The sequence below is a fragment of the Gorilla gorilla genome, chromosome 8 (assembly GCF_029281585.2).
Source record: "Gorilla gorilla gorilla isolate KB3781 chromosome 8, NHGRI_mGorGor1-v2.1_pri, whole genome shotgun sequence".
Taxonomy (NCBI): domain Eukaryota; kingdom Metazoa; phylum Chordata; class Mammalia; order Primates; family Hominidae; genus Gorilla; species Gorilla gorilla.
In genome coordinates, this window is record NC_073232.2 from 135,943,627 (window position 1) to 135,958,856 (window position 15,230).

The following is a 15,230-nucleotide window of genomic DNA, read 5'->3' on the forward strand; positions in this document are numbered from 1 at the left end:
CTCAGGGATGTTGAGTAACTTGCCCAGGGTCCTATGAAATCAGTGAGTGGTGTGTCGTTAAATGTTTAACCACAGGCTGGGGTGGGAGAAGCCCTGATTTATGGAGTTTGCTGATTTCTATAATGCAAAAACTCTCATTGTGGTGGATTTTAAGCAACCAACATTCTGTCACTGAAGCAGAGATGGAGAGAGATGCCCATAATGGGCCCTTTTGAGCTGGTGTGAGCTGGCTTCAGAACTCCACTGTCTGCAGCTGTCAGTCACTCAGATAACTGTCAATGAGTGTCATCTGTGGACACACAGAGAAGAGAGGGAATCTTGTTTCTGGCCTCCTGACACCTCATTTCATGAGCATTTAATAAAGTTTGGGTGTTTGTCCCCTCCAAATCTCATGTTGAAACATAATCCCCAATGTTGGAGGTGGGCCCTGGTGGGAGGCGAAGGCGATTGGACAATGGGGGCAGAGCCCTCATGAATGGGTTGGCACCATCCTGAATGACTTCTCAGTCCATGAGAGATATGGTGTTTAAAAGCCTGGGACCTCCCCCTTCTCTCTCTGGCTTTCACTCTTGCCATGTGACATGCCTGCTCCCACTTTGCCTTTTGCCATGATTAGAAGCTTCCTGAGGCCCTCATCAGAAGCTGAGCAGATGTTGGAGCCATGATTGCATACCTTGCAGAATCATGAGCCAATTCAACCTCTTTTCTTCATCAATTACCCAATCTCAGGTATTCCTTTACAGCAAAGAAAAATGGCACAATACAGCACCTACAATGTGCTTGGTACCATGTGAAGGAGATAATTAAGTATAATGAGGTCTCTACCTTCAGGGGGTAGAGTCAACCACGTCCTTGCTTGGCTTACTTTATCTAGTGGCTTGAGGCCCAGGAATGTCCAGCCACCACTGGCCACACCGGGAGGCTCCAGAATAGGGCCATCTATGTCCAGGACAGGGACCTGAGGTTGCTGACATGGTGCAGGGGGTCACTGCAGGGCAGTGTCTCACAGAGTTGAAGGGGGCTGCAGGGGCTCTGAGAGCTGCCCCTGTCTGTCCATCCCCACCCCTTCCCCACAGAGTCTTGGTTGAGAACAGAAGGGCCACAGTCCCTGCACACTTTCCTGAGGGGAGGCAGGGGTCCCCTGTGTCCAGGGTCTCTGTTGCTTGGACCATGCCTGCCAGCTGACACCCTCCCCATTTTCTGAAGAGTTCTGGCACCTTATATCAGGCAGGTCCCTCATAAACTAGAATGTGCTGCCTCACCAGTCTCAGGGCAGAGGGGTGTGTGGCTTCAGGGCTGCAGGAGGCAGCTGCTGGAACTTGGAGCAGGACAGCAGAGTAGCCACCACACTAGGGCTGCTGTTTAGGCTGGTTGTGGACAGCCTGGCTTGCCCAGGTGGGAGCAGTCAGGGTCAGAAAAGGCCTCTCCCAGCTGGAGAGATGCCCAAGGGATGTTACAGAGAGCCTCGGGGTCCCTGCAGCAGGCTTAGGATTCAGCCGAAGCTCTGGCTGTAGGGCGAGGGAAAGAAGGCACTGAGAATCGAGTAACCTCAGTCATGTAGCAGCTGTTCTTGGGACAGGCAGACTGGGACACTCACGTCAAGGTCTGCCAGGATAGCATGCAGGCGGGGACAGGTGGCACTGGGGTGTGAAGGTGTCCAGGCATCCCTTCCTTTTCTCAGAGAGATTTCCTTGACTCAGCCTGTCTTTGACACACACGGGGGGATGGAGGATGTTGGGGGAAGGGAGCCACAGTGAGCCAATCACCCTGCACCGGAGCCTTCAGGGCTGGTTCCCTCCGAGCCTGTAAGTGTGAGTGTGTGTGCGCGAGTGTGTCTGTGTGTGCACCAGTGGGGATTTCTGTGATAGAAGCAGCCAGATTCCAGAGACAGAGAGAAGTGGAGGGGGAAGAACAAGAGGGGGGAGAAAATTGGGGGTGGGAGAGACAGACGGAGAGAACAGCGCGGGGGGCGGGGAGAGGGAGAGAGGTGGAGGGGAGAGCAGAGAGAGAGAGCGAGCCAGAGAGCAGAGAGGGAGGAAGAGAGAAAGCAAGAGAGCGGGAGGGTGCGCGGAGCGGAGCGGAGACAGAGCTCGCGGGCATGAGATGAGAGCGGGAGGAAGCAGAGGCAGAGGCGGAGCAGGGGCGCAGGTGCCTGCAACCCAGGATCCCGGGGCGCTAAAGGCTTCGGGTTCGACCGCACGCTCAGTCGCTGGCTCCAGAGGTGCTGCTGGGGGCCAGGGTTCGCTGCCGCGCGCCAGGTGCCTGCCCGTGAGGCGGCGCGGGGCTCCCGGGTGGCTGCGCGCCCAGGCGCCTGCCCGGGAGGCCGCCTGAGGCTCCGGGGTGGCCGCGCGCCCTCCTGGGAGCCATGGCGGCTGGGGCCGGGGGTCGCCGGGCGGCGGCGGCGCCGAGGGGCTGAGCCGGCCGCGGGCAGCGCCATGGCGGCGCCGGGTTGCGGACCCTGAGCGCCGGCGCGGGGCGCGCACCATGAACTCGTGGGACGCGGGCCTGGCGGGGCTACTGGTGGGCACGATGGGCGTCTCGCTGCTGTCCAACGCGCTGGTGCTGCTCTGCCTGCTGCACAGCGCGGACATCCGCCGCCAGGCGCCGGCGCTCTTCACCCTGAACCTCACGTGCGGGAACCTGCTGTGCACCGTGGTCAACATGCCGCTCACGCTGGCCGGCGTCGTGGCGCAGCGGCAGCCGGCGGGCGACCGCCTGTGCCGCCTGGCTGCCTTCCTCGACACCTTCCTGGCTGCCAACTCCATGCTCAGCATGGCCGCGCTCAGCATCGACCGCTGGGTGGCCGTGGTCTTCCCGCTGAGCTACCGGGCCAAGATGCGCCTCCGCGACGCGGCGCTCATGGTGGCCTACACGTGGCTGCACGCGCTCACCTTCCCAGCCGCCGCGCTCGCCCTGTCCTGGCTCGGCTTCCACCAGCTGTACGCCTCGTGCACGCTGTGCAGCCGGCGGCCGGACGAGCGCCTGCGCTTCGCCGTCTTCACTGGCGCCTTCCACGCTCTCAGCTTCCTGCTCTCCTTCGTCGTGCTCTGCTGCACGTACCTCAAGGTGCTCAAGGTGGCCCGCTTCCATTGCAAGCGCATCGACGTGATCACCATGCAGACGCTCGTGCTGCTCGTGGACCTGCACCCCAGGTGATCTTGGCGGGAGTGGGAGGTCCCTAGCCCCAGGGGCTCTTTTCCACCGAGCCTCTGTTTCTTCTGAGAACTCGAGGGTGGGGAAAGCGGCCCAGCGGTGGGGCTTAAGGAGGTGCTTAGGGTATCAGCAAACCAGGGCCACAAAAAATGCGGGTGAGCCCATCTGTACATCGGTTTTTGAAGCATCAGGGTAGAAATCACAGACAGTCAGAACTCTGTTGGGCTTCTTCATGCTCATTTTCTGTGTTTGTAGCTTTCACTTTAAATGGCACATGGGAAGTCCGTGGTCTTTGTTCCCTATTAAAGACCTTCAAAGTGTGTGATTCTGGCCGAGAGGGCGGCCTCGATGCTTACGGAGCTCCTTAAGAGCTTTTCAGACCCAAGCGTGTCGCTTCTCTGAGTCTTTCCCTTCTCGGGTGTGTGGCGCTGCCTCTGCCTCACGACTGTGTGTGTGTGTGTGTGTGTGTGTGTGAATTCTGATGGACTCGGGCTGCGTCCTTCCCTGTGGTGGGCCCTGAGGGGTGGGGTGGGGGGCTCTTCCTGCCCTCCCCAGAGAGCACTGTCCAATGTCTGCCTGACTTGGTGCCTAGAGGCTCCTGCAGAAGGAGTGTGCCCCAAGGCTCCTGGGGCTGAATCTGCCCCCACCTCCGTCCTCACGCTGGCTGCTGTTCTCAGGAGGGCAGATGGAGTTGGGCAAGCACGGGTACCCTCTGGGAACCCCTGCCATGGCAGGAGCCTGTCAGGGAGAGAAGGAGGGAACTCTTAGCTGCGCTGTCCTGAACTCACCTCAGCTTTCCCCAGGAGAATAGGAAATCGAGGAGGGAAACAGCTGGCAGCGTCTGGACTCTGCTATTTTACATCCTGTTGTCCCAGGGGAAGGCAGGCTCCCTGCTCTGTGTCCTGGGACCCTAGATAAGGGGGTGCTGGGGTCCAGATGGTGTCGCAGGTGAGGCAGGCAGAGAGCTCTGACAGGGCCAACGAGGGCCTTCCGTGTGAGAGAACCCTGGGAACCCAGGGGAGCCTCGGGGCAGAGGAAGCTCTATCCTCTGGTGGATATGTTCCACACCAGGGTTGAAGGGGACAGGCTGGAGGTGTCAGGCTGAGCATTCTGAGTATTTCCTGCACGAGAGCAGTAACAAGCAGTCCTTGACCTTCACAATGCCGACACACTGAAGGGCAAGTGTGCACGTGTTCATTGTCCCCCTGAGCACAGCCATTCCTGATTACACACTGGACCAATCTTCCAGCCACAGAATCCCCACAGATTCAGGAACAGAATGTACATGTGAGTGACTGAGAGCACATAGATACCAGGACATGTAAATGTGGGCGCTCCACACACAATCTCATGTGTTCACACATAAACTGTATATGTACCAGACAGCTGGCCATGTGTACACAGGTTTACAGGAGTGACATGAGTGCATTCTGCCACAAAGACATACATTGGCTGTCACAGCACATGTCTCTGCATGGTTCAGTGTCCTTCAAGGAAATATTTGCAGCCACAGTTGCAGAGCTATTGCCCTTTCCATGACTCAGAGCTGAGAGGCTCTTCTTTAGAGGGTGCATCCTTAGCGCTTGGGCTGGGACTGCTCTTAGAAGATGTAGGGCAATGTCGTTTAACTCCTGGGACTAAAGACTCCTAGAGGGGACCTCTCACCATGAGTCTAACAGCGGAGGAGGGTCGAGCTGGGAGTGGAACCAGTTCTTATTTAGAGCAGTACAAACTGCATTCCCACTCTTCCTCCAACTTCCAGAAGAGGAGGGGCCGTGGTTCCTGTTCACCCTATTTGGGATGTAGGGCCAGCTCCACTCCTGCAAATCCCTCTGGCTGATGTCAGGCCAGACACTGCAGAGAGAGTCCTGGGGTCTCAGGAGCGGAGGCAGCTACTCTGCTTGCCTTCGATTTCCCCTCCATTCCTCTGGGAGGACCTTGATCTCTTCCTAGCCCCGGGCTGCTTTGAAGAGCCCCTGCTCCCAGTGCCCTGGGACCCTCCAGGCCCAGTCTCTTTGGAGAGAGAAAAGACTTCTGGGGCCAGGGTTGCCATCAGCCAGTGCCAACAGCCTCCCTGGACTAATGCTCCCTGAGGTCATGGAATAGTGGCAGACCTGATAGCACTGCCCCTTTAGTGAACACAAACTTGTCCTTCTCTGAGGGGTTGATCCCCACCAAGCATGTGGGAGGGACAACACAGGAGGGGATGACCAGTCCTCAAGAGACCCTGACAGCCAGTCCACCAGCTTCTATCTTGACAGCACTAAACTCTTCCTCCCTACAAATGAGCAAGTACAGAGCTAGCTCAGGGGCTGCCCCGGGCGCCACCACTCTCAGGCAGTGAGCCTCCCAGGGCCATTCGGTGCTGAGAGCCTGTACGACCCAGGAGTGCTGGTCTTGGGCAGCAGGAGCTGGCTTCTCCCTCTGGACAGCCAGGACAGCAGCCGGAGTCTTTGCTCACTGGAAGTTTTGTCAGCCTCCACACTGATGGCCTGCTGGGACTTACTTACAAAGGACCTGTTTTGAGGACCCAGGGTGGCGTTTGTCTTTGTCAGGAAGTTCCTGGTGGTGTCTGCTCTACCTGCAGGATGTTTGGCACCATAAGTAGCAGTCCTCACCACTTTGCTTCAGCCACCTCCAAAATACCCGGGACCCTCTCTTCTTAATTCAATCTGGGACCCTGGCCCTGGGAAGCATTCCCCACTCCTGCCTTTCTGTGGTGATTTCTTGAGTTACGTTTCTGAAGCAGTTTGGAGTTTCTAATATTTGTTAAACACCTGGTGCTCCACCTGAATGAGCAGCATTCACTTCTCCCAAACCACAGCTGGGGACTAGTTATAGGCAGCCCCTCTCCCTGGTGCTCCCAGGCATGGCAGAGCAGGTGGGCCCCAGGGTGTGGTTGCAGGGACCTTGCTCTTCCCTGACTCACTGGCTTGGCTTAGTGATTTAACAGAAACAGAATGTTGACGATGAGGTCTCAAAGGGAAGCAGTGCCAAACCTAACTGGAGCTTCCTCTGAGGCTGCCCCAGGCTCTGCTGGGTCCCCCAGTGTGTCCTCTGTGTCCTGTGAGCAATGTCTGCAGATGTTGGCTGAGTGGCTGACTCTGGAGGGTGTCAGAATTGTGGCTCAGTAGACAGGAACTACACTGTGCCCTTGACTTTACAGATGAGAAAATGAGAGACCCAATTTTCTAAGAGAAGAGAAGCACTCGCCTAATTCAACAGATCTAGAAAGTGTCTCAAGCTAAGACTCACACTCAGGTCTGCCCCTAAGATTTATGGATGGAGCAAATAGTGCAAATGGAGGCTCACCAACTGTGTCTGTAGAGACTTAGACGTTCTATATTAAGCTTACAAACTGTTAAATGAAATGTGTTCTGCCCTCCTGCCTTGGTGAATATACCTTTATAATGACCGGCAAGGCTGGGTTCACATTTAGAATTCTCAGGCTCCTTGGGGATCAACCTCATATGTGCTGGGAGAACCGAGCTGGCCCACCTGCCTTGCCTCCCACCCCAGCTCTACCCAGCACCACGAGGGGCCTCCCTTGCACATTGCACGTTGCACACCCATATTCCATGCACGTGTGTTGCTCACAAACACCACCCCTCAGTCGTCTAGCTGGGCACACAGATGGCACAGTCTATCCTCAGGAGGGTGGGACCAGGGGAGATGCCCACACACGTCTTGCAGGCAGGATGAGGGCGTTTGGGCAAAGAATTCCATGTTTTAAGCATTTAGAGCTTGGTTTGGAATGGAAAGTCGGGGCTGTAGGTAGGCACATCCCCTTAGCCCTATGAACTCTTTATTGTGTGGGGAGGGATGGGGGACTCTTAATGTGCAGGGCCCAGGGCAGGGGTCCCTCTTGCTGGATTTGAGGGCCAGACTGCTTATGCCAGTGTCCTGACCCCAAACTCAGGGCTCTTGCCCTCCATCAGTCGGCTTGTTCCCTTGCCTTAAAAGCCAGAAAAACCAATCTGAGTCACTCCTTAAATACTCAGAGCGTGGGCTCTGGCTGGACTTCAGTTGTCTAGGGATCCTTCAGGACCCAGGCCCCTTGTGGAGAGAAGGGAGGTGTCTGTGGATGGAAGGTTTTAGCTGAGATCACCTTGTTGATTGACTTTTCAGATATTCCCAGAATGTGCCATCCCCTCTGCCCTATGACTGGAGCCGCTGGGGAACATGTCTTCCACCCCACATGTCATAATGCTGGAGGGCCTGTCTCCTTTTGTCTCAAGGAAACTGTTGTGTCACAGCCTCGGGATCTCTCCCCTCCCCCGCTCAGCCACACCAACACACATGCTCGCACTCTGGCTGAACAGTACCTGTCACAATGCTGGAGGGCCTGTCTCCTTTTGTCTCAAGGAAACTGTCATGTCACAGCCTTGGGACCTCCTCCCTCCCCCACTCAGCCACACCTGCACACATGCTCACACTCTGGCTGATGGTTCCTGACCGGGTTGCCTCGGGAGAGCTTTGAACCTCACACCCTCTGCACCATAGATTCTGCCTGCAGGTCTGAGGACTCTGGGTACCACCACCAGGCCCAGGGATGTTTGAGAATGCCCGCCACTCAGTGATTCTATGGCAGGCAGTGGGGTCTCAGGCAGCCACCCCAGAACTCACTCAGGAGACCTGGGAAGAGCCCTGACTCTGTCCTGAACTCTCTGTGTAACCTTGGGCATGTTGTAAACTTCCCAGTCCTCAGTGTTCTCATCTGAATATAAGTAAAATAACAGCTCATAGGGCTGCAAGATTTCAAGGAGCTCAGTTTTGCAAAGCTATGGAGGGGGAAAAAATGACAGCAAGTGCAAAGTGATGTTGTTCTGGGAGCGGGTGAGCTGTTCTCATACTGTGCTTAAATAATAATCAGAATAATAAGCAAGAGGGCCGTGATGTTTCCCTCGGAGCCTGGGGACGGCTCTGCCTTGCTCACCTCTTGCCACCTCCCTGTTCTCACCTGGAAAGCAGGAGAGCCCCAGGCAGAGGAGATGGATTCATCCTTTTCTTTTGGAAGATTTCAGGAAATGAGTGATGTGGCTCCTGACTAGGAGCACCAGACTAGAAGCCAGTGACTGGATGCTAGCCCCACCTGCACTGTACTCCCTGAGTGGAAAAATCACTCTCTCTTTTGAGCCTCAGTTTCCCCCATCTGTGATCTGGGGTGCGTGGATGAGCTGACCTTTCATACTATACATGGCTGTGGAGTCTTTTAGCTGGTCTGTCCCAAAGCAGAGGCATGACCATGTGGATGTGAACCCCCGGCACAGCACCCACTGTATAGACTCCCTTCGGGCTCCATGGCAGGCCCGGTGCCATTAAGGTTAGGAAACCATGTCCACCAGGTCCCTGGAGGCCCAGAGAGGGTCACAGAGCCAGCACAAGCATCAGATCTCCACCTCGGGCCTCCTGACTCTTGGTTCACTCTTGCTGCACCTTTGGCACAGTCTCTGGTTACAGCTGTCTCTGTCAAATGCATCGGGCAGAAAGAGAACTTCTGCAGTGGGGGGAGCTCTGTGGCTTTGGAGGTGGTGCACATGGCCCCAGAGTCAGAAGGTCTGGGTTCAGGTCCTGCCATCACCTAGAGTGACGAACCGTCCTGGTTTGCCCGAGGTAGAGGAGGGATTCTCAGATCTGAGCCTTTTCCTTTTAAAACTTGGATAGTCTCCTGCAAACTGTTCAGGAACAGTCCCAGATAAACTGGAACAATTGGTCACCCTATCACCACCATTTTCCCACTGTGTGATCTTGGGCCAGTTTCTTAACACTTCTGTAATTTATATCTTCTCATCTGAAAAATGGGGACCATGATGATATCAGTCCCTCACTCACATAAATGTTGTGAGTTTTAAATAAATGAATAATTCCCCATCACGATATCTAGCATGGCACACATATTATAGACTCAAGAAATGTGGGTTGCTAATTAATATTAATTTCTAGAAATTAATTAATAATATTAGTCATGAGTAATACATTTTCAGCCAGGACGAAATCTGTTTGTACCAAGCCCAACTCCAGTTCTCAACTCTTTAAATTCCTGGAAATGCAGAAGTCAGGGGGAAAAATCTTGGAAGAATTTTAGGAGGCTTCAGTCTAAACTAATGTGAAATTGTCCATCTGTGATAGGAAATCTAGTTAAGAGGAGTTCTGATTAAGTATCAAAATCGTGAGTCTCCTGGCAGGCAGGGAAGGCTGCCCTGGCATTAGCGATGTACATGAACCTGGCTCATGAATATTCTCTCCACTGCTTGCATTTTTTGAACAGACTGGCCTATTTTTGGAGCCAGGCCACTGCAGCTCAGGCTTGGCACTGCCAAGTTATCTTCACTTCCTGGGCAACTGTGTCCACAGTCTTCTTTCCTGTTCATTTTTTATCCTCTGGAAAGGTCCCACAGCAGAGTGGAGCAAAACAGGGTTACAGTTAGAGGCACAGGTGGCTCTTGATTCCATCCTCAAAGCTATGTCATTGATTCCATGGGGACTTGGGAGTCTCTTAGCTTCTTCAAGCTTGGTCCCTGGAGGAACCAAGTGACTCCTTCAATGACCCCATCATGTGGTGTCCATAGCTCCAGGCAGGGATGAGGCTGTGGATGGAAGAAGCAGGGTTGAAGACATGGAGGAAAGGAAGCCTCATGCCACATACTGTGTGCCTGGAGTCCAGGCTGCCCCAGATGTAAAAGACCAGCTTTGAGTCATGCACGAGGGTTCAAATCCTGCCTCCACTTAAGCAAATCACTTGGCCTCACAGAGCTTATGCTTTTCATTTCTTCTTTTTTCTTCTTCTTCCTCTTCCTCTTCTTCTTCTTCCTCTTCTTCTTTTTTGTTGTTGTCGTTGTTGAGACAAAGTTTCGCTTTTCTTGCCCAGGCTGAAGTGCAATGACACGGTCTCAGCTCACTGCAACCTCTGCCTCCTGGGTTCAAGTGATTCTCCTGTCTCAGCCTCCCAAGTAGCTGGGATTACAGGAGCCCACCACCACGCGTGGCTAATTTTTGTATTTTTGGTACAGGCGAGGTTTCGCCACATTGGCCAGGCTGGTCTCAAACTCCCGACCTCAGGTGATCCACCCACTTCGGCCTCCCAAAGTGCTGGGATTACAGGTGTGAGCCACTGTGCCAGGCCGAGCTCATGGTTTTCATTGTAAACCAGGGCAGGTAAAAACTTTCCTTGCAGGTAAAACACACCTGCCAGGATTAATTGTGGTAAAGAGAAGAATCTGAGATACTACTTAGAGAGTGGGGCACTCTGGAGCCAGCCCAGAGCAGATGATCAGTGAATGATATGAGCAATAATAAGAGGTAATGTTTAATGTTTCTTTGTACTGACTTGGGCACTGTGCCGGTGGCTTTGTGTGCTTCACACATGGAATGCATTCCATGCATCTCTGTGCTTTATGCATTTAATTCTCAAAACAGCCTCTTGTAGCATTTTATTACCTTATGTGTAATACACTAAAATATATGATGCATATTATTATTTTACACACGAGGACCTTGAGGCTTAGTAATGCCACGCTGCTTGCCCAAGGTCAATAGCTACAGCCAAGAGTTGACGCTGGGTCTTTCCGACTCCATAGTCAAGTTCTCACACTAGAGACTGCTGCCTGTGTTAGTAAATAGTGCCTCATCCTGACCTAGCAAGGGTGCCTCGTAGTTCACCTTCTCTCCTCTCTCACATGCAGTGTGCGGGAACGCTGTCTGGAGGAGCAGAAGCGGAGGCGACAGCGAGCCACCAAGAAGATCAGCACCTTCATAGGGACCTTCCTTGTGTGCTTCGCGCCCTATGTGATCACCAGGTGAGCCTGATTGGCAGGTGTGTGGTGGGACTTTGAAGAGCAAGGCAGGGCCCAGTGACCTTTAGCAGTGGCAGCCTCTCTTGGCCACACGTTCTTCTGCACGGTGTGTTGTGGGGGGCAAGAGTGAACTTGCCAGATTTAGTGAACAGGAGGCTGCTTGCTTTTCCTCTCCACCCTCGAATTCTTTTGGATTCAACTCAGAACCCAAAGGGTGTGAAAGACTCTCTCCCACTCGATTTCTAAATCACATAATTACACCCTTTATCCCAGGCTCCCAACCCCCAGGAGGCCCTAAAGAGAAGGAGAAGGTGAGAGAAGACAGAGGGAAACATCATCTTCCCCAAAACCCAGCTCCCCACATCCTGCTTTACTGCCCACTGAATGCAAGATGGCCCAACCCCCAGGTGTCCCCAACCTGAACACCCAGGTCAACAGCAAAGTCACCTGCCACCTGCACAGGGAGCAGGTAGCATGCTCTGTGTCCAGCCAGGTGGGCATACTTGTCCTGTGGCTCAGGGGCTCTTCCACTGTTAGGCCAGGTGCTGTGAGGCTTGTCGTGTTCTCTACCAGATCTCCAGATCCTCGAGCCAGCCAAGGTTGCAATACACTAGCCTTGGGTTGTGTATCTCTCAAGCCAGCTTGCTCTAACTGGAGCACTCCCCACATGTGTTAGCCAGAAAGAAGGAAAATATATATTACTCAATCAGTTTTGTGCACTGGAGGGAAAATAAAAACTCCACAACTTTGCATCTAAAGGGGCTTAACTAGTTGAGAAGTTGACAATAAAAAAGGAACTTTGATGGTTATTAGAAGGTGGATATGGAAGCTTTCATTGAATCTGGGAAGCAGCATCTGTGCAGAGTTTTCTCTGTGTGTGTGTGTGTGTGTGTGTGTGTGTAAGAGAGAGAGAGAGACCCAGAAAAAGAACAGATCCCAGCTGCCAGCAGCCCCCAGCATCCTCAGCTGCAGGAACCAGGAGGGGCACCCCTGCCTCACCATCACTCAGCATCTTGCACACCCCAGTGAGGAGGGGGCCCTGTGGACAGTTCGCCCTGTTTCCTCCCATTTGTCCTTACACTCAGCTGAAGCATGATTTGCTCTGGCCTCTGCCACTGCTCCCAGTTCTTCTTTCTGCCATCCAGGAGGCTGTCCTCTACTCGCAGGAGCCCCTGTGGATTGCGGACACTGGGCCTGACTTCCTGGAGACCAGCTCTCTTCTTCTTTTCCCCAGATAGACAACTCTGAGGTGCCTCCCCCTGTCTTCTGTGGCATGCTGCTTTATCTAGGGGAGATCTAGTTAGCGTGTGTCTCATTTTGAACATGGAACCAAGGCCTGTCTGCAGGTCTCTGGATGGGTCTGACTAGAGCAGAACTATTGGTTCTTCTTTCTAAAACTGTCCGCTAGACCTCAGCACCACCGACATTCTATGCCAGATACTTATTTGATGCCAGGGGCTGTCCTGGGCATCATGGGGTATTCAGCAGCATCCCTGGCCTCTACCCAGGGGATGCCAGTAGCACCTCCTAGTGAGGCAGGGGTACCTTTCCAGTCCTTCTAAATTTTGATAACTAAAAATGTCTTCAGACATCACCAAATGCTCCCTGGAGACCAGAATCACCCCTGGTTGAGAACCAGTAGTCTAGACCCACCACATCTAGCCAGGAAGCCACAGCTTACATCATTCAGGGTTTTCCACAAGACACAAAGCCCAGGCGACAGAGGAGAAAGGATTTCTGTTGCTCCCCAAGTGAGGCGTGGCAGAGGACTTAGCAGCATGACTCTGGAGTGTGCCTCTCCAGAGCCCAAACCTCAGCTCCCCCACATCCTGCCGTGTGACTTTGGGCCAGTGATGTGGCCTCTCTGGGCCTCCAGAAAGGAGTGCAGTGTTGTGAGGATCTAAGGACAGGGACCATGGAGACAGGCAGCACAGGCCTGCAGAGGACATCTGTGGTCTTCACTCTCCTTCCCTCTGGCACTTACAGCACCATCCACAGTGCCCCTGCCCCGGACTGGCTGCTGCACCAAGAGGGGATTTGATCCAGTGCGGGAAGGTGCATCAGACAGGGAGGGCACACAGAGCGCCTCCTCTTAGGTCCCAGAGGCCGGACAGCCGTGGGCTAATGAGGTGAATGGGCACCCTCAGAGGATAGGTGACACGGCTCCAACTTCAAACTATTGGACTTTTCTCTGGCTTAATTTCATTTCCCAACAACATTTTCCTTTTTTTAAAAAAAAAAATTACAGCTAGGTTCTCTCTAATAGTGCCCAGGAAGTAACGTTTCAGTAAAATGGATGATGATAGATACAACTCAATATGCTCCCTCCAAATGGATTTGATGCATCTTGGGTTTTAAAAACATTTACAGAACAGTTCATCCTCCATGGGGATGAGCAGCACCTTACCCGGGAGAGAAGCAATGCCCAGGAAACCTCATGAGTACAAAATATGTCTGGCAGAACCCCGCCGGGCCCCACTGCCACCACCCCGGCTGCTCCTGCCTTGGCTTTCTCATGTGTGTGGAGGTGCCATCCTAAGAACACCTCCTAAAATGAGCACACACCCACATTCCAGGCCAGCACATCTCTAGAGCACCTTTTCTGCAGAGCATAAAAGAATCCCTCCAGCGGAGGCATGGGTTGGTGCGACCCCGGGAGTTCCCCTCTGCTGGGGACATTGATCTTGTAGTCCTCTAACCCAGATGGAGCACTGTGTCATGAGAAAGGCCCAGGCTCCACAGGTTCTGGGGCAGGAATGAGCTCTCACAGCTGGGGCTTCACGGACAAACCTTGTGAAGTGGGCCTGGCTGTTCAGGGCAACTGTCCAGGGAGAAGGGACAGCATGAGCCAGGTCTAGAGCTGTGCTGTCCAGCACGGGGACCACCAGCAACAGGTGGCTACAGGGCACTTGAAACATGGCCTGTCCAAATAGATATGCTATAGGTTTAAAAACACACGAGCTCTGAGACTTAGCATGACACACTCTATATATGAAATTAATACATTTTTGGCCAGGGTCAGCAGCTGACACCTGTCATTCCAGGGCTTTGGGAGGCCAAGGTGGGAGGATTACTTGAGGCCAGGGGTTTGAGACCAGTCAGGGCAACAGAGTGAGACCTCTTTCTCTGAAAAAACATTTAAAATAATAACTAGTAATTTTATATAGAATTCATAGTGAAATGATAAAGTTAAATAAAATATGTAATTAAAATTAATTGCACCTGTTTCTATTCACTAGCAGAACATTTCAGGTGACACCCGTGCCTGCCTTCTCTCTCTGTCAGCCCTCACTGGCCTGTGGTCAGGGAAGTCAGGGGTGTGAGGTGTGCCGGTGCCCTTCTCCCCACCCCCTCCTCCTAGACCTTGAGCTGCTCATATCATTCTTCAGTGGCCAGGACCTCCATGTCAGCCACTCTAAGAGGATGCTCAGAACTTCCTCCTCCACCTTTCTCTCCCGTCAGGGCCCTGCTCGATGTCAGGGTTTATCTGGGAATGTTTAGTGAGCAGTCAAATCAGTGTCTTCCTCCTTGGGGTCAGGAGGCCTGAAGGGAGGAGACATCAGACCCTGAAACAAGGCAGCAGGGAGAGGAGTGCAAGGCAAATAGAGCCTCCTGGTGTGTCCTCCTGCAATCACACCCCTCTTGGAGCCACCTGACCTTGCCAATCCCTCTACCCCCACATGGCTTCCACAATGTCCAACCAGATGCTTAGTCTTTAGGGTGGCTGGGAGCCCCCACCCCAGGCACACCCTGATGGGCTTCTGTGAATTTATATTTACTGCACCAGGGGCCATCTGAGCCCCAGCTGTACATGGATGTGGCCAGGACCCCATCAGAGTTCCGCTTCCCCTGCCAGGACATGGACTGCCAGGCTGGGCAGGGTGTGGAGGGGACAGGATTAATCTCACAGCCACCTCCAGGGAGCCTGATGCAAACACTTCCATATTCCTTTGAGTCAGGGTTGAGAAACACACATTGCTTGTGAGGAGAAGCCAATTAATGGTAAGGAATAAATAAGATCGCCCTGCAAAGCATTCAGCACAGTGTGGACTTATCATCCACTCTGGAATCCGGATCACTGACATTTCCAGTAGCAACTTTTTATTTTTCTGCTGTTCTTTTCGAGATGATTTCCAAGTGTAGACATGACCAGTCTCAGAAGAAGCTGAAGGCAGGCCTCTGAAATGTAGTTGAAGATTTAACTTCTTACAGAAAATGAGCCCTTGTGGAGAACCAAAAGCCATGGGTTTTGGAGGCAAAGGACCCTCTAAGCTATCATGTCAT

At 53.3% G+C, this 15,230-nt stretch overlaps 1 protein-coding gene across 1 annotated transcript in view; it reads left to right on the plus strand.

Moving 5' to 3' along the window:
* Positions 1 to 1,984: 1,984 nt before the first annotated feature.
* Positions 1,985 to 15,230, plus strand: part of GPR26 (G protein-coupled receptor 26) — a 28,900-nt gene continuing 15,654 nt past the window's right edge. The window contains exons 1-2 of the mRNA XM_004050239.5: positions 1,985 to 3,152; positions 10,836 to 10,949. Coding sequence (XP_004050287.3) covers positions 2,485 to 3,152; positions 10,836 to 10,949 — 782 coding nt within the window. The 5' untranslated portion in view covers positions 1,985 to 2,484. The remainder of the gene's footprint in view (positions 3,153 to 10,835; positions 10,950 to 15,230) is intronic.